The following is an 18,536-nucleotide window of genomic DNA, read 5'->3' as shown; positions in this document are numbered from 1 at the left end:
TGCATGTGTGCAGACAGGCATGCATGTGTGTGCATGGGTATGGATGTATTCTGCTGTTTTTAATTTAGAGCTAAGTATGGCATGCAGCCACTGAATCCCCTTGTCCCAGTGTCTACTCTGCTCTGAAGTAACTGTACACTTGTGGAGTTGGCCAGGGTAGGTGTCTGTTAAATTCACTGGAAATGTTCAGCATTCACAACCCTGTGTAATAAAGTATTGAAACTGAGAATGTGTCCTGCTCTGTCTGTCAGCATCAGTCAAACCAAAATGTTGGTCATTCTCAATTTTCGCCTCTGGTCATTAACGTATGACGTCATCTGAAATCACTGCCTTTCGAATTCATTTACATTTATTCATTTAGCAGATGCTTTTATCCAAAGCGACTTACACGAAAGAGCTTTACAAAAACTGCATTGGTCAATGATCATAAACAACAAGCCCCAAAAACATTGTGGGTAACCAAAAACATGAAGCATACATTGTGAAAAGCAAATAAGTGCCAATGGGTATAACCAGAAGAGCATGTAGTTAAACAAATTACAATTAAACAACATGATCCTCGAAAGTGCTAGTGTACCTGGAGGAAAGCAAGCAACAATAATATAATTCACAGCGAGTATATGTAGTTAAATCAGTTACAACTAACCAACAAGTGCAACAAGTCCCTCAATAAGTGTCATTGTGTTCCTGTAGGAAAAACTAACATCTGATCCAACAAATCTTTCTTAAGTACCGTTGTACTCCCGGAACAAGTGTGTCTTTAGCCTTTTCAGTCAGTATTTCTGATGGAGGTGGGGAGATGATTCCACCATTGGGGGGCCAGACAGGAGAAGATCTTGGGTTGGGAGTGGGCGCTCTTGAGAGGTGGGACCACTAGAATTCACCTACAATATACAAGTGTATTATTTTCTAGAATTGTTCCCATGTTATATAATTATGTGCTAATGATTTGTTTTTGTCCATTCCCAAGTGTATAATATTTGGGATGTACAGTGTGAGAAACATGTCAAACATTAAAAGGTTACTGCATCTCTTTTGCACATTTAAACAGATGTTGAAACAATACCAGACTGTGTCCATGTGTGTAGAAGTGACTGTGCAAAGACTAGAACTGACCTTCTGTTGTTGGGTAGAGTATATTCTATTGTCTTGGTCTGTTATATGTGTCCCTTCCCTTAGACCATTATCTCCATCCTTCCCTTCACCCATCCAGGTCTTTCAGGTCAGATTCAGGACCGATATTGGGCCTAACCTGAGCAACTGTTCTGTAACCACAGAGAATGGTTTACGCCGATACATAAAACTTGTTGGAAACGTTAAATAAGGTAGTAAATGACCACCAGCCAAAAATCTCTAGTTCACTGACTCACAGTAGCCAATTCCGAGGCGTCCCAGTCTCCCATTCGCTGTCAGTTAAGAACTGTACATTTGGGTACATTTGCTCACGATGTTAAGACGTGTATAATTGCATAATTTATTTTCACGTGTTGGGAGGAGTGTGTTAGAAAGAGTGGGGGTTGGCGAGTTTCTGCCCGGCCACTTTCGTATGCTAACTTCAGCCATCCTTATAGCGCTATGAAGTTCAAAGACAGGATCAAAGGTTCGGCAAAGGGGAATCGAGGTTCATCCTAAATGCTACCGAGAACGGGCTGGTATTTGGAATTGATGAGGCTGCTGAGAAGAGGCTTAACAAGTGACGAAAAGCTGTGTAGGCTGAGAGTGACCAAGAAAAGGTAATCACGGATATAATCCAGACACAAATCAAAACGACTATAGCCCTACACATTTCTCTGAAGTCATGCAAACTTTTCAGTTGGTTTTATGCTGCATTCATTTTCACACATTTATGTTTAAAATGTTTTTTCCCTTATTTTTGCAGCCGTCTTTTTCAGGTGTTGATGAATGTTGTGTTATCCTAATAACTGGTGTTCCAGTGTAAAGTTTTAAAACTATCGAACAAAGGTTCACTTATTTCAAGTACATTATTTATAATATTAAAAAGTCGAAAAATATTACTACAAACATTATATCTTTCCCACATGTTTCACGTCTGCACGTTGTACTTCATTGCCAATTGAACGTGTTCCACTTACAGTAGCCCGATAGGAAAATATGTAGACTATGACTTCGATTAAACAACGATTAGGCTACCGAATGTTGCATACAAAAGTGAGTCTTTCACAAGCCTAAAATAACGCAAAGAAAAAATGTCACAGTTTGACATATTTTTGCAATGTTCAGACCCAAGTGGTTAAGCTGCAGCCGCGTGACCAGTCCAGTAGGCTACAGTATGTTGGGGTCTATCAACGGACGCAGAACAATGTATTCTTATCATGTTATTACTAGCCTACTTTTTTTTAACAGAATCTTGTGGATTGTTGATCATACAACTTCAGAGACATATTACAGCAACTGCACTATTCTGAAATCATAGTCAAACGCGCCCACAAAATACACAGTCTGCCGTTTTGACACCCTGGTAATGTCAATTATCCATCAGAAATGATATGTTAAAATACGATATTAAACTAAAAGTAAAGTTTCGTATAAACCGATTTAGTTAGTCAGATTGGACCCCACTGCAATTGGATTGTTTTCTAGATAATGGTTGGCTACCATATCAAATATAATTTCTGTAATAAAGCTCCAGGTGTATGGCTATATAAACTAGATATCTATACCCTCAAAGTTGTGCTGGACTCTTTGAACCCAGACTGTGCAGGCCCCCTGCAGTGCAGCAGTGTAACTGCACCCTGGGAGACTGCCTGGGGTTGCCAGGGGCTGGCCAGCTGGGGCCATGCAGATATGCAGTCCAATCATTCACACTCTCCAACTGCCTGCAAACCAGCCTTTAGGATAGCTTGATTAGAGAACTTAAAGTAAAGGAATGTTCTAAAACTGTATGCTAATTGTATGCATATGTGCTGAGGGGAATGTGTTTTTGAAACAAACAAAAGTCAGAAAGGGGAGTAGTGCGAGTGCCTTTTCCTGAGTTAACATGTATTTAATGATAACCAATGCAAGACTATTATTGGAATGCTTTATATCACAATTGATTGTTGTTGTTCTTTAGCAAATGGGGAATCCTGTTTGTAAGTCATGCTTCCTTGGGGTCAAGGAGGCTGTTGTTCTAATGTGTTAGAGCCAGGCACATGGAACATGTACTCAAAAGGGTCTCATAGAATGACAAGGTCAGAAATTAATACTGGATCTCTGGAGTTACCACACACACAGGTCATAAACACCATATTAGGACTGTCTCTTCTTAAGGGGGTGGGTGTGTATGTTTGTGAGTGTGTCTGAGGACATGTCAGCATACACCTACATTCATTAGCAGACTTAAATTGTTAGTGGTGGTGTCACTTGAAGAATCAGACCAGACTAGACCAGACCAGAAGAGACCTTTCAGTTACTGCCAGCACACTTAGTAACAGATCACATTTACTGGCCAACGTTGGGATCTGTTCAAACTTAGATTTTCCCGCAGACTTTCTAAAAGATCTTGGTGGTGTTGGTTAATGCATCATCATCATCTTTCCAAAGGTCAGTTAATGATTGCTGTCCACTTTGTGATTTATTAATGGAGGTCCAGCCACGGTTCAGAGTGGGTATATCCTGTGCCTATCAGCAGCTGTGGTAACTAAAGGCTGAAGGACCATTCCTGGGAGCTCTGGGTCTGCCTACCTACTGCCTCCACTCTGGAACTCACTCTCCAAGCTGCCTGAGCTGAGAGCTAGCCTGCCTTGGGACACCTGCCCTTGGGAATTGGCGGACAAAAGAAGAGAAGATAAAGAAAAAGGAGGCTGAGACCAACAAGAGACACAGTAAAGACAGAAGAAAAGAGAGAGACGGAGAGCGAGGGGTCCTAAACATGGTGCACGCTGCTGCAATGGCTCATGGGAGGAAGCGGGGCCCAGTGACTCCTCCTGATGGGGGCTGGGGCTGGGTGATCGTGATGGGCTGCTTCATGGTCACCATCTGCACACGGGCCGTCACCAGGTAAGCAACATCCTCCAACATACACACACACACACATCATCCAGGCCACGCTATGCCTGAGCAGGTTCTGGGTCCAACCCACCCCAGGGTCTGAACAGTATGACTGGGTCTAATGTAGGGGACCACTGACCCTTAAGCTGACAATGCTATTAAGACTACTGGTTGCATCATAATGGCAAAATTACCAGCAATTTCATATAAAATAAATGCCCTGTAGTATGTGAGACAAATTCAGTTTTATTTTTGTGACAAGTGCAGCACAGCAACATGTAACATAATATCATCTCAGAAAAGAGATAGCTTTCTCCCTCAGATGAGATAGCTTTGCCAGGTCTATATTATGGAAGATCATCTTGGCTTGAGTAACACACTGGTATTCAAAACAAGAGGAAACACATCGTCAATATACATCATAGCCAAGTCTATGTTTAGCTTACCTTGGAGCAAGTGTCACTTTTAACCAGACAGGGTTACCAGACTGACAAGCAGACTGGCTTTACGATGCTAGGGGGACACAAGGAGAAAGAGTAACCCACTGTGCTCAGGTTACAGAGTAGTGTGTAAACAACATGCAGAGCTACTCTAGCAGAGGGAACAGTTACAGGACAACATGCTAAAGTGACCCGAAACCTCGGTAAACACAATATAGAAATATCACTGCTGGAACTCTAACCCCGGTCTCATACCTAGTCTTTCAGTGATTGCCAAAAGGAGAACTTTCATGTGGACTCATTATGAGTATGCTGGCCCAAATTACCTCTGCTACACCCTGATTTTAACATATACTAGTTAGACAACTGTAACACAGCAGTCTGAGTCTTTGACTAGTCTGATGTTTGACTAAAACAAACACACACAGACACACACACACACCCAGGGTGGTTTGGTATGACAACACCATCTGGTCCCTCTTGGCCCTTTAGATCTCTGTTTGGTTAAAGAGTTCTATTAACCGAGGTGACAGTTAATGTGGACAGTTGTGTAATTGGTTGTACGAAGCTGGTGAAGAGCCTGGTGTGTGTGTTTGTGAGCGTACGCATGTATATGTGTGCATGTGTAACTATAGTAGGTGCGTGCTCTCATGCATAGAGGCTAGAGAATAGGTTTAGACAGTAGAATAGAAGTGTGTGTGTGTCTCTTTCAAGTCTCATATTTCAGGCGGTTAGTCCTGTTTTAGGGACTGATCTTGACAGACTTGTATCACCACGACCCTGCCCGGATCTCTTTCAGATCTCTGGTCTTTCTGGTTCTGTCTTAGCTGCGAGGAACGAAAGCAGGGGAGGGGGCTTTGGGGGCAGTATTCTCACTGTTCAAAAACAACATCTCGCCAGTACACAGCGTTCAGGTGTCCTGCACATTTATTTTACCCTAAGTGACGAACAGTTTATCGCTTGCTCATCCACCCCCCCCCCCCCACACACACACACACACACACATGCACACACACTTATCGCATGTCTGGTGCTGTTTGTTCAGGTGTGAACTTTTGGGGAGGCGGGAGGAAAGGGAGGTTTAACAAATTGCTAGATAGACCCCCCCCCCCTCCCACCACGTCTCTCTCCCACATCTTTCCACTCTTGCTCTCTCACTCCGTCCCCTACTCTCTCTGAAAAGTTCACTGGTGCTGGCAAGTTTGAACCCCCAAGCACGACAAAGAAACAAACTAAGTTGCAAGGAAAATTCAGTTTACTAGTCAATCAGGCAAGGTCAAAACCAGGATATCCTTCAAAGAGGCAAACACATACTGACAAGGGGCAGCCAGGGGATCCCAGGTCCAGAAAGCAGGCAAACAGGGTCAAGAAAAGGGAGCTCTGGAAAAAACAGGACTGAAGAAAGCTGGAAAACTTGATGAGAAACACAAGACAATCTATCAGAGAACTAAGGAAAGCAGATATATAAGTTTATTCAAGCTTGGGGACTAATGAGGGATGGGGAAGACCAAACAAGGTGAATGCAGGGCAAGAGGGAGTGGCGGGATCTGATATGACAGGGGAGTTTTAGTGACGTGGCATGAGAATAACCTGAGGTGAACCAGATGAAAGTAAAGAAGAGTTAGTGGGGTCATGACACTCTCCCCCTTTTCTCCGACTGGCCTCTTCTTCCCTTTCACTTTCACTCTCCTCTCACTCCCGTAGCTTCTGCTGTCAACTTTTCTCTCTTCAACAACTGACCAGTCTAGAAGGGTATCTACTGTGTGTGGATCAGCTCAGTATGTAGGGTATTTGTGGAGGCATACAGAGTATAACCACAAGAACATACAGCATGTCCCCCTCTTAAACAGCACAGGCAACCAAGCCTAGTCTTACACAAGGCCAGCCTATTGCATCACGACCCCCAGCCTCCCAATCTCTCTGTGCGACCTGCTAATTACATAATCCTGGAGAAAGCTCAAACAAGATCCTGAGAAAGCCTATCTGCATGCTAGCTGTGTGTGTGTGCGTGTGTGTCAGGGGATTTGTTATCAAAGTCAAATACTGTAAGCAAAAAGATAGGGAAAAAGACAAGTCATAGAAGTAGATATTTTACCTCAAGTCACGTTATATGTTGTATCAGCATGTGTAAACACATATAACATATTATATAAACATATATATAATCTGAACAAAAAGTACACAATGAACTGTATAGTTTATTTCCCTCCTCTGTGCTCTCCATCTCCTGGTGTTATTCCAGATGCATCTCCATCTTCTTTGTGGAGTTCCAGATCCACTTCGGGAAAGACTACTCTGGTACCGCCTGGATCCACTCGCTGGTGGACTGTACCACCATGCTTTGTGGTAAGATTGGAAGCACACACTCACACACCTCCACACACGCACCCCAGAGGTTTTGCCCATAAACCATTGGGCCTTTCAAACGGTAATGGTGCTTCACAAGTTATGTGTGACTGCCTCTGTCCATATGACTAGAACAGTTAACAACTTGGTGTGATGTTCTGTTGTGTGATGTCTCCGATAGCTCCTCACACTGGCCAGTAATGTAATTGCAATGTTGAGGTGATGAATAGGTACTGTAGGCTGCAGCATGGTTCTTGGCTGACATTAGAGCCATTAGACTAGCACTAGGGGATCAGGGATCACTGATGTGTACTTGCTGCCTAACATGTCACGATAATAGAAGTAGAACAGAAGATAAATCATAGGCTTTTTACAACAGTGTTTTTAAACAACTGTTCATCAACCACGAACGTCATATTTATTATTTATTACTGTTCGGGAATTTACATTGAAGTTAAACGTTGATGGATATGTTTGTTTGCGTTTATATCTACAGCCCCGATAGGCAGCTTCATAGGGAACCGTCTGTCCTGCAGAGTGGCTGTGATCATGGGAGGCTTCCTCTCCTCCACTGGCCTCATTCTCAGTTCCTTCGCCTCCAGCCTGGAAAACCTCTACCTCACCCTGGGGGTCCTCACAGGTAAGGACATTAGAACAGGCATCACACAGGCCACATAACCTCTACCTCACCCTGGGGGTCCTCACATTTAGGCGCTTTGAAACAGACACCTTAGACGCCACATATTAGTAAGTTGTCGTGAAAAAACACTGGCACATAACAAGACACCTATCAAAAGGGTCTTTAACCTAAGAAGGCACTTCATTTGATCCTTAACCAACTGGTGTCTTCATTTCTAAAAGTCATATTTGTGGTTGCAGGTGTAGGCTTTGCCCTGTGTTACACCCCGGCCATTGCCATGGTGGGTTCCTACTTCTGCGAGCGGAAGGCCCTGGCGTACGGCATCGCCATGTCTGGCAGTGGTATTGGTACTTTTGTCCTGGCGCCTGTGGTCCAGCTCCTGATCGAACACTACTCCTGGAGAGGAGCGCTGCTCATCCTCGGAGGCTTTGTCTCCAACCTCTGCGTCTGTGGTGCCTTGCTCCGTCCAATCACACTGCGGGAGGAGGAGGAGCCCCTCCCAGTGGACCCTGAACGCGGGTCATACTCCGTGAAGGTGGCCACGGTGACAGAGAAGGACAACAATGGCGTCCTTGTTAGCTCCGCCCTGCAGCACCGACCCTCCAACTGGCCCTGTTTCCTGTCCAGCAGGGATTACCGCTTCCTGCTGCTGCCTGACTTCCTGGGTCTGGCTGGGTCCTTCCTGTTCCTGGCCAGTGGCTGTAGCCTGCCGTTTGTATACCTGGTGCCGTATGCACTGGACGCCGGTGTCAGCCATCACCAGGCTGCTTTCCTGATGTCCATACTTGGGGTCATCGGCATCGTAGGAAACATCACGTTTGGCTGGCTCACTGACATGAGGTAGAAGGAACACAGTCTCCTGTGTTGTTGTTTGGTATAGAGATGTGTACACAAATAATATTTATATAAAATATTATTTTAGTATCACAGTCAAAACTACTCATCCTCCCTCCCTGTGTTGTTGTTGATGTTTTTTAGGATAGAAATGTATAAAATTGTATGCCAATATTGTCAAGACACGATTTGCTAATTGACAGGAAGTGACAAGATTGTCTTGTTCCCTCAGGTGCCTGAAGCCGTATCGTGCCGTGTGCTACATGGTGGCTGTGGGCATGGAGGGCCTCTGCTGCCTCTTCATCCCCCTCCTGAGATCCTTTGCCTTCCTGGTTCCCTTTTCTGTCCTGTACGGGTACTTTGATGGTGCCTACGTGGCCCTCATCCCCGTGGTTACCTCAGACGTGGTGGGAACACCTTACCTTTCCTCTGCGCTGGGGATTGTCTACTTCCTGCATGCCATCCCTTACCTGATCAGCCCACCAATAGGAGGTAAGCTTTCCAGTCCTGGTCCTAATACTTTGCATTACCAGAGATGTAATTAAAGGAGATAGTATATTCAAAAGTAATGTCATTGAGTTCACTGTGTGGACCTCACAGGTAAACGAATGACAGATGAGAACATTTTACTTTGACTTTACTAGTTGTACATTAGACCTGTAGTCCTGAATCTCATCAATATATAACTTTATCACTTAAACACAATTTATTCAGTAATCTAATTTCTGCCCTCCACATGTAAGAATGATTTATGCTTCGAATGTGGCTTAACTATAATGTAACCTCCCCTCCCCAGGCTGGCTGGTGGACACCACAGGCACCTACACAGCCACCTTCTTCCTAAGTGGTTTTGCCCTCATCTCTAGCTCGCTGGTCCTAGCCACCGTCACGGGAATACGCCACTGCAGAAAATCCATGGCTTCACGCACTGTCCCCACAGAAACCAAACAGGAGGTCCAATCCCCTGTCCAGGAAGTCCTTAGTAAACCCCGCCCAGACAGCACTGCGGCAGACTGCTACATAGCCTTCAACACGGAGGCCAAACTCTTAGACAACAATACGGCTGATTCTTAGTGTTTTCCCAGAGGTGTTTTTCTCTGCCGTTTTCATGTGTCATGCCAAGTGTATTGGCGGAGGTGACAAAAGGGTATTTTTTGGAGTGTTGTATCAGCTGACGTTTTGTGAAGATTTGTTGACAAGCCTTCATAGACAGCGCCATTCAAACTGACCAAAACTCCTGTCTTTAAAGCAGCATTTGCAACCAAATATACAGACCATCCCTCTTCAACCAATCTGTCAGCGTGCCATCATTAATGTGCCTCTCTTGCAGGGATGCCATTGGCTGATAGAGATCGTTGTTGTTGTCTTGTTTTTTTTTTACAAAAATGCACGTGCTGGATTTTTATGAAGCTGGCTGATGCTCCTAATTCAGTCATGAAATGACAGATCCCATGTTGATGTTACAAAAGACTGTTACTACACTGAACATTATAAACAACTACATTGAGAAAGAAATCATTTCCACTATCACCCTAACCCAGAACTTCTGTTCTACATTAGAACAATTCTGACCTGGGTCCAATACTTACATCAAGTACTCAGTGTTTGAGACGTGATTTTTTTCCGTACCTTTGACTGTTCCACTGGGTTCATGGTAATGTTTTACAGAGTAAAACCGCTTAAGGTTCTTGACGTAACCTCTTAATAGCAGGTGAATCAGCATAACCAGTCACTATACATTTAACCAGATCTGGTGGGAATTTTTATGACGAGTAAAGTTATATGAGGTGTAAGGTGCTCCTGGAAAAGTCATGTGTACACTGGTATGGCTGTTTGACACAAGTCTATGATTAATTAGCTGACACTCACCAAATCTGTTAGTGCTACATACGCAGCTCCTCTTGAAGCTATCTATGCTGAGATACTAAGTTTAATGTGTCCAAACAAGACAATGTGTCAAAGGACCATACTTGTTTTGATAGAACAAGATAAAACAGCTGGACTGGTCTCCAGGTGATTTTATTGATGATCAGGAAACATGCTGAGGGCATTTGTGAGGTTGCAGTTGTAGGACTGACAAGCATATGGTGGTAAGTTGATTACAAGGTTCTGATACCCTCTGTATAACTGCATTGACAGGTAGACTACACACACACATACACTGATGTCATTGTTCGAGTTAACTCAAAACAGCACAAAGAAAAGTAAACTGTCATGTTCGTTTCAAATTTTACGTTTCATTCAATATAAATATTAAATGTTATAAAAAATATTAAAGATTTTTTGTTGTCTTTAAAGGATGAAAATGCATTATAGGTAAGGGTAGCCTTAAAGCAGCACAACATACCAGGACGGTACGAATATTACAGATAGATCATATACAATCACAGTGTTACAGATTTAAGATGATTACATGTTTGAATTAATGCATTATATATGAACAGGCTAAACATGAACTTTTTTACATGATCATCTGGCTTTAATGAGTCATATTGGGTCAAATAGAAACCACATTATAGTGTCTGTAAATAGCTGAGGTGTACTGATGTTTTGAACTTGGCCAATGGGTTACATAAACGGAATCTTTGTTGGCAAAGAGGTTTTTGAACAATGTCTGGATAGCATTGTATTCAGACAGTTTGTTCCTGTAAGTTAATATGTAGCTCAAAGAGAACAGAGAGGTAGTCTTCATTCTCCATGTCAAGCTCCAGGGCCTTCTTGTACCACTCCACGGCCTGGCTGTTCTCCTCCTGTATCTTGTATACCAGCCCCAACAGCCCACACGCTTCTCCATCACAAGGGTCCCTGGCCACCCTCGCCTCTGCAATCTTCCTCAGCCTAGCCGCACATACCTTCCCCTCCCTGGAGTCCTTGTCCAACTGCAGGCCCATGGTGTAATGCTCGATGGCTCGCGGCTCACACTTGGCCTGGTACTGCAGGAACTGAGCGTAGAAGGTGTGGACAATCTGGGCAGGCTCCTGCTTCTCAATGCTTGTTTCCAGGGTGGTCTTGAACAAATCTTCTGCCCTGGTATGTTGACCATCCTCCCCGTAGTGCAGAGCCAGTTCAGCCATAGCACAGATGAAGAAAGATTTCAGAGAAGTGGCCTTCCTAAGGTGTTCAATGACCAGACACCTCAGCCGTTTGACCTCACCCTTTTTTGCACGATAACTTCCTTGTTGTGTTAGCATCTTAATCTTCTTGCTCTTGTAGCAGAGAGCCATCTGATGGTGGATGAAAGCAGATTGGCCTGTGTGATCAAGGGCTCGTTTTAACAGGTCAATGGACTGGTCAACATCACCGCGCTGCCTGAGATACTTACTCACGTAGCGCATTACATTTGAGTCGTCAGGTGACATGTCTAGGGCTTTTTCCACCAGCTCATCTGCCTCTTTAAACTCCCTGTAGAGGGACAGTTGTATGGCCAGCAGGGCCAGCAGCTCCCCATTTTCTGGTCTGGTCTCTAAAGCTCGTCTCAGCTGTTTGATAGCCAGGGAGTCTTGGGGACTGGATTGCTTCTCCTCTGTACGATGCAGGGCAATAGCATAGCCTATGTTCCATTCACTTTCCTCTGGCTGTAGTTCCAAGGCCCTCTGGAAGTACTCGAGGGCCTGGTGGTAGTTCTTCCGTGAGAACTTGAGGAAAGTCCAGCCTTTCTCCCCATACACCTCAGAGTGAAGGCATCCCGATCTCACAGGGAACTTCTCCTTGATCTGCTTCAGTTTCTCCAGGTATCCCTGGCTCTTTGTGTAATCTCCATTGTGGTAGTGAAGCCAGGCCAGGTCGCCATAGGCAACAATAAGCTGCTTCTCACAGTCTCTGTGTTTCTTTCTGGTCAGGTTCTCAGCCTCACGCATGTGCTCCATGGCCTCCTCAGGGTAACCCTGGAGATACTTCACATACGCCAGAAAGATGTATGAGCGAGAAACACCTGCATCTCTGCCCAGATCTTGTTTAATGTTGTTCTGTAGTCTGATCTGGAGGTTTCTAATATCAATGTGATCTTTCTTCAGGTCCCAGGTGAAGTGACATTCCAGCTGGCGTAGTTTAGTTTTAAGATCACTGTCTTTACTGGAATTGGAAACATGAAAAAAGGCTTTTGATTGACCAACGGCAAATCACATTGACAATCTAAGTATTCTACTTTGGAGGACTTTGTAGCTAAACAAATACACAAAGATGTAAACATACCACATTTCTAACTTTTTAATCCACTGTTTACAGTGCAGGTCACAGAGTAAAGAAAAGTTTTATTTTCAATATTCAACATGCATTCATTTGCTGCCTTCACAAAACACAGCTGCTTTTTTCCAAATGAGACTACTTGCGTTTCTGAATTAACTACTATCCTACCCTTCATTTTGACCCTATAAATCAAGAAATTAACAAAACGTGTTTTGTTACTTTTTAACTCTTCATTGGTACACACTAATCTAAAAGCATTTATCATCTGGACTTTCCCCCCCCCTTTCTCCACCCATACGATCAAAATGAATAGTTGTAAAATGTAGGTTTTGTGTCATGTATTTTCATGTCCCTCCTTATATATAGAATGGTTATTAGACAGAGAAAAATAACCCCTGCAATATTTCTACCTGAGACTCTTGGCCACGTAGCGGGTGACCTGGGGCACGTCTGGAGCCAGACGAAGGGCCTGCTTCACCAGCCTGGTGGCCTCCTGTCTGCCTGTGCTTTGGTTCTGCAGCTTCAGAGCCAAGAGGGCCTTCACGTCCTTATTGTCAGGATCCAGGACTAGGGCCTTCTTCAGCTGTTTGATCGCATCCCCAGCCTCCTCTCCTCCCCCTGCTCCTCTCTGCCTCCCCATGCCCTCCAACCGGCACAGCACGAAAGCATAGCCCACATTGAAGGATACGCTATCTGGAATCCCCTCTACAGCTTTCTGGAAGCTGTCCCTGGCCCTCTGGTAGAAGGTGACCCCTAGCCTCAAGAAGCTCCAGCCCTTCTCTCCGTGGATGATGGGAAGATCACAGGGGTTCATAGAGACCTTGGGATGGGCCTTGTAAATCTCTTCCAGCTTCTCAAGGTAGACCGTCACCTCATCCCTGTTCCCAGCGTGGTAGTGAACCCAGGCATAGTTACCATAGGTTACCAGCAGCTCAGTATCATCCTTCCTCTCTCTCAGCACCTTCTCTGCCTTTTTAAGAAACCCTAGTGCAACACCACTGTCTCCCTCTAGGTGGCTCACAAATGCTAAGATGTTGAAACATATGGGGTGGTAGCGGGCATGGCATAATCTTTTAAAGTTTAAGAGTTCTCTGAAGAGATTTTTCAGGTCTGCAATGTCAGCCTCGTCAATGCCCCATGTAAAATGACACTGGAGAGCTTTCAGTTTAGCTTCCATATTGGATTAGAGAGATCCTCTGGAAAACAGGTGATGGTTGTTTAGATTAAATGTATGAAGTATGACTATTGTAATGTTGCAAAACAGTTATTAAAGTTCTGTTATATGGTTGCATTTATCTTTATCTTAATTAATGTCAAACATTTGCAAGGCCATCGTAAATAAAAAGTATTTTAGTTTTGCCAAATAGTATTGCATACATCAATTCAATTAGTTTTTGTATTATTAGTATTATTAGATTATTTGAATTTACAGAAAGCCATTATAGTTTAAAGCACTTTTACTAAAGAACATCCTTACCTTTAGAAGTTGTGTATTGAGTCGATCTGTAATGATAAGGCAACAGGATGCTCAGTTGTCAAACACATAGGCTATAATTTATGTTTTCATCGAAAACGAAACTTATGAACATGTGACGTAGCGTGGACCAAAGACAATAGGTGCATTCGACTTCATGCAGCGCCGCTGTCGCCTGCAGCCGCCTGCAGCCCGGCTGACTTGAAGCAGCCAATGGCATTCTCAACTTCAAGGCAGCCGGCTGCAGCCGGCTAAATACCTAATTACAGATTAGGTATTTTTGGAAACAGCCGTTTTGAGGTGGGAAATCGTTAGTCGTTTGCGCAATCCCAGGCTTCCCATAGCTATAATGAGGTGTCTTGATGAACGAGTAATTAAACAATGGTTCCTTTAGTTTCGTTTCCTGTTAAATTTCGTTTGCAGCAAACATCTTAAAACGCTGTAGTGTACATCGCCATCAAAGCAATATAGAGAACTTCAAAGAAGTCCACAGAACAGCTCACCAACCTAAACCCTCAAGGAAGACAGTCAAACCCATGTCATTTGAGACTGTTTTATTACATGTATTTTCATTAAAGAGTAGAACACACTGCATTCTAAGCTACTATTAATTCATTGTAAAAGTACATGTAATTGAGAATGATATATTAATCCATACACCCAAAAATGTATTCAGTACCCTTGCAAGAGACAGAGTACGATATGTATCAGAAGACTTAAGGAAGCTACAATGTTGATGTTAATCAGCTAAGGCCACAATAAGAAAGTAGATTACAATTTTAAGTGATAAAATATAATTATGTTGCTAATTAAAGGATCTTCAACAAAGAACTGCCTGCACAAACTGTATGACCAGATGTGTAATAGGACAGCCTATAAAAAATAGAACAATGATACATTAAATGTGTTTATGGGGAAAAAAACCCATTATCATTCAAATTTCAGGCCTGTATCACAGGCACTAGCCAGGTCATCAATGTTTCCAGCCATCTCTCTCTTCTTCCTCTCCTTCTCCTGCTTCCCCCTCTCCTTCCTTTCTGCTTGCATTCTCTCCAAATCCCTTTTGTCTTGGTCAGTGAGGAAGGCCAGTATCTCCTGGGCCTCTCGTGGTTTCTGCTTGGTCCACCTTTCTGCTATCATCCTCAGCTTGTTCCCTGCTCGCTCACGGTCAGCGCTTTGGGCTGGTATCTGATACGCTGCTTTCAGCTGAGTGACGGCTGCTCCCTCAGTCTTCCTCTTGTAGAGCAGGTAGAGGCCGTAGCAACAGAGGACGTGTTGACGGTCGGACTCCAGCAAGCTCTTGTCCTTCTCCAGGGACATGAAGATTTTGGTGGCTTCCTCCATTTGTCCGTGGTCTGCGTAGGCCTCAGCCAGACTCACCCGGGCGTGGTTGTTGGAGGGCTTTAGCTCCACGGCTCTGGAGAAGTGACGGATGCACTCAGCTGCCATAGCCTTCAGCTTGGCCACAGGGACCCCCCCTCCCACAGGCCTTCTCCCTGGCGCCCCCCTCCCTTCCTCCTGCATCTTGATCATCTGCTTCTTGTGGCAGAGGCCTACCTGGTGGTGCAGGAAGGATGAGTTGGGGCTGAGCTCCAAGGCTTTCCCCAGCAACTCCAAGGACTCTGTGATGGAGCCCTCCAACCTGAGAAACTTGGCCACGTAGCGGGTGACCTGGGGCACGTCTGGAGCCAGACGAAGGGCCTGCTTCACCAGCCTGGTGGCCTCCTGTCTGCCTGTGCTTTGGTTCTGCAGCTTCAGAGCCAAGAGGACCATCACCTCCGCATTGTCAGGATCCAGGACTAGGGCCTTCCTCAGCTGTTTGATCGCATCCCCAGCCTCCTCTCCTGCCCCTGCTCCTCTCTGCCTCCCCATGCCCTCCAACCGGTACAGCACAACAGCATAGCCCACATTGAAGGATACGCTATCTGGAATCCCCTCTACAGCTTTCTGGAAGCTGTCCCTGGCCCTCTGGTAGAAGGTGACCCCTAGCCTCAAGAAGCTCCAGCCCTTCTCTCCGTGGATGATGGGAAGATCACAGGGGTTCATAGAGACCTTGGGATGGGCCTTGTAAATCTCTTCCAGCTTCTCAAGATAGACCTTCACCTCATCCCTGTTCCCAGCGTGGTAGTGAACCCAGGCATAGTTACCATAGGTTACCAGAAGCTCAGTATCATCCTTCCTCTCTCTCAGCACCTTCTCTGCCTTTTTAAGAAACCCTAGCGCAACACCACTGTCTCCCTCTAGGTGGTTCACAAATGCTAAGATGTTGAAATAAATGGGGTGGTAGCGGGCATGGCATGACTTAATGCGATCTAGGAGTTTTTCCGAAAGACCTTTCAGGTCTTCAATGTCAGCCTTATCTATGCCCCAGGTGAAATGACACTGGAGAGTTTTCAGCTTTGCTTCCATACTGGATTATACAGAGACGATCTGGAAAACAGATGAGAGTTGTTGTGATTATTATGCATATTATGTATAAAGAATGACAATTGTAATGTTGCAATGTCAAAGTTGTGTTATAAGTCTGCAATTGTATTTATTTTAATGTGTGTAAACCATCTACTTGGATATAGTAAATAAAAGTACCAAATGGTTTTGCGTATTGCATACATCAAATCAATGCGTTTTTGTATTATTAGTATTATATTATTGTTTATAAAATTATAGTTCAGAGCAGTTTTACCAACGGCATTCTTACCTTAGCGACTCCAGTGTCAAATGCGAAGATTCGATCTGTAATGCTACTGTAATAAGAAAGAGAAAAGCTCACTTTTCAACCTACGTCACGGAAACGAAACTTATGATAAACATCTGACGTATCATGGGCCCTTGGCAATGGTCCTAAAGGATTGTTGTCAGTAGGTGTCAGCCACTAGGTGGCGGAATGCACTGACAAAAAGCAAGCAGACGGGCTTTTCCTGTATATGAAATAACAGCACCACGAGCGACATGACATGCATAAATCAAAGTAGCTGCATTAGATTTTTTCTTTTGCAATATTAATAGCCTAACAATCGTAATGTGAGAGTGGAAAGAGAAGAAGAAAACTGGGCAGGTAGGGTAGGCCGGGCACAGGTGCATACCACATGATATAACACAGGTGTATACCACAATATAACACAGGTGTATACCACATGATATAACACAGGTGTATACCACATGATATAACACAGGTGTATACCACATGATATAACACAGGTGTATACCACATGATATAACACTGGTGTATACCACAATATAACACAGGTGTATACCACAATATAACACAGGTGTATACCACATGATATAACACAGGTGCATACCACATGATATAACACAGGTGCATACCACATGATATAACACAGGTGTATACCACATGATATAACACAGGTGTATACCACATGATATAACACAGGTGTATACCACATGATATAACACAGGTGCATTCCACATGATAAAACACAGGTGTATACCACATGATATAACACAGGTGTATACCACATGATATAACACAGGTGTATACCACATGATATAACACAGCTTTATACCACATGATATAACACAGGTGCATACCACATGATATAACACAGGTGCATACCACATGATATAACACTATAGACTGATCCAATCAGTTCTGTTGATGTAACCATTGTGTCCAGATTAAGTGGTTGAACCACTAATGTGGTATGAGATTGTGAAATCATTCCTTCCATTGCTTTATGACAGGTTCTTTTATCTCATGTCCTTGGAGGGAAGCACCCGATGGTGATCTATTATACAGAAGTGGGACTTTCCATTTTACATTCATGGACAGTTTGTGTCTCTATGGAGGCTAAGTGTCCAGTTAAACACATTGAATTATTGCGTTCGTAAAAAGAATATTGCTTCTGGACAATAACAGGTTGTTCTTCATTAAGAAGTCTCGGATGGATTCTCAATTTTAGAGATAAAACAATGTCAAAATAAAATGTGACAAAATTGAAATATGTTGAATGCATCAAATTTTATTTATTCACATAACCAATTGTTCATCAGCTTACGTTTCCTTTTCTCATGTGTTTTTTCACAAACATTGATAAGCCACAGGACATTCAAAGTATTCACCAGACACTGTTTGAATCCAGCACCCCTCAAACTGCTTTACACTTCCACAACAGTGTTAGAAATAAAATACTGAAAGACATTCTGGAACAATCAACTACATCAAGAATATCCAAATCAACAAAAACAACAAATGATTGAACAGCACAGTAAATCCTGATGATACTTAAAAATAGATAAATAAATGTAGTGATGTGATAGCTGTTTTAAATAGAATTCATATAGAATTCATGCAATATATTACAGATTGCTCTTCCCATGTCTTTTAATGTAAAAGATACACATAATTGTCATACTCATCAGAATCAGAATCAGAATGGAATTTATTCGCTATGAAAGTTTGCACAGACAAGGAATTTGCTTTGGCAGGAAGGTGCATACAATAAACATATAGGGACCTAAAATTTAAATATGTGGACTATCTATACTAAGGGTACATAAACTAGCAGTACTAAGTGGAATTAGAATTAAATAAAATATACAATAAAATAAAATAATATAAAATAAAATAATTGAGTACTGCTACATCAGTGTGTCTCAACAGACC

At 43.5% G+C, this 18,536-nt stretch overlaps 3 protein-coding genes and 1 long non-coding RNA gene across 4 annotated transcripts; 1 reads left to right on the top strand and 3 right to left on the bottom strand.

Annotated features, from left to right (window-relative positions):
- Positions 1 to 3,856: 3,856 nt before the first annotated feature.
- LOC134031053 (uncharacterized) lies at positions 3,857 to 5,833 on the bottom strand. The gene is made up of 3 exons (XR_009931817.1): positions 5,749 to 5,833; positions 4,437 to 4,503; positions 3,857 to 3,978 (listed from the first exon to the last, which is right to left on the bottom strand). It is a non-coding gene; the product is annotated as an uncharacterized LOC134031053 (long non-coding RNA).
- On the top strand, positions 3,857 to 10,547 carry slc16a12b (solute carrier family 16 member 12b). The gene is made up of 6 exons (XM_062474527.1): positions 3,857 to 3,999; positions 6,673 to 6,776; positions 7,273 to 7,416; positions 7,656 to 8,256; positions 8,483 to 8,742; positions 9,047 to 10,547. The coding sequence occupies exons 1-6, from the start codon at positions 3,872 to 3,874 to the stop codon at positions 9,322 to 9,324; spliced, it is 1,515 nt and encodes a 504-aa protein (XP_062330511.1). The 5' UTR covers positions 3,857 to 3,871; the 3' UTR covers positions 9,325 to 10,547.
- Positions 10,548 to 10,695: 148 nt separating this feature from the next.
- LOC134031669 (interferon-induced protein with tetratricopeptide repeats 5-like) lies at positions 10,696 to 14,367 on the bottom strand. The gene is given in 3 exon segments (XM_062475374.1): positions 10,696 to 12,321; positions 12,846 to 13,631; positions 14,360 to 14,367. Coding segments are annotated over 3 exon segments (2,235 nt in total). The 3' UTR covers positions 10,696 to 10,880.
- Positions 14,368 to 14,454: 87 nt separating this feature from the next.
- On the bottom strand, positions 14,455 to 16,711 carry LOC134031769 (interferon-induced protein with tetratricopeptide repeats 1-like). Its single transcript, XM_062475483.1, has 2 exons — positions 16,608 to 16,711; positions 14,455 to 16,339 (listed from the first exon to the last, which is right to left on the bottom strand). The coding sequence occupies exon 2, from the start codon at positions 16,316 to 16,318 to the stop codon at positions 14,840 to 14,842; it is 1,479 nt and encodes a 492-aa protein (XP_062331467.1). The 5' UTR covers positions 16,319 to 16,339; positions 16,608 to 16,711; the 3' UTR covers positions 14,455 to 14,839.
- Positions 16,712 to 18,536: the final 1,825 nt, after the last annotated feature.

Source organism: Osmerus eperlanus, chromosome 12 (assembly GCF_963692335.1).
Source record: "Osmerus eperlanus chromosome 12, fOsmEpe2.1, whole genome shotgun sequence".
Lineage (NCBI taxonomy): Eukaryota > Metazoa > Chordata > Actinopteri > Osmeriformes > Osmeridae > Osmerus > Osmerus eperlanus.
This window is presented reverse-complemented; position numbering and strand designations above follow the sequence as displayed.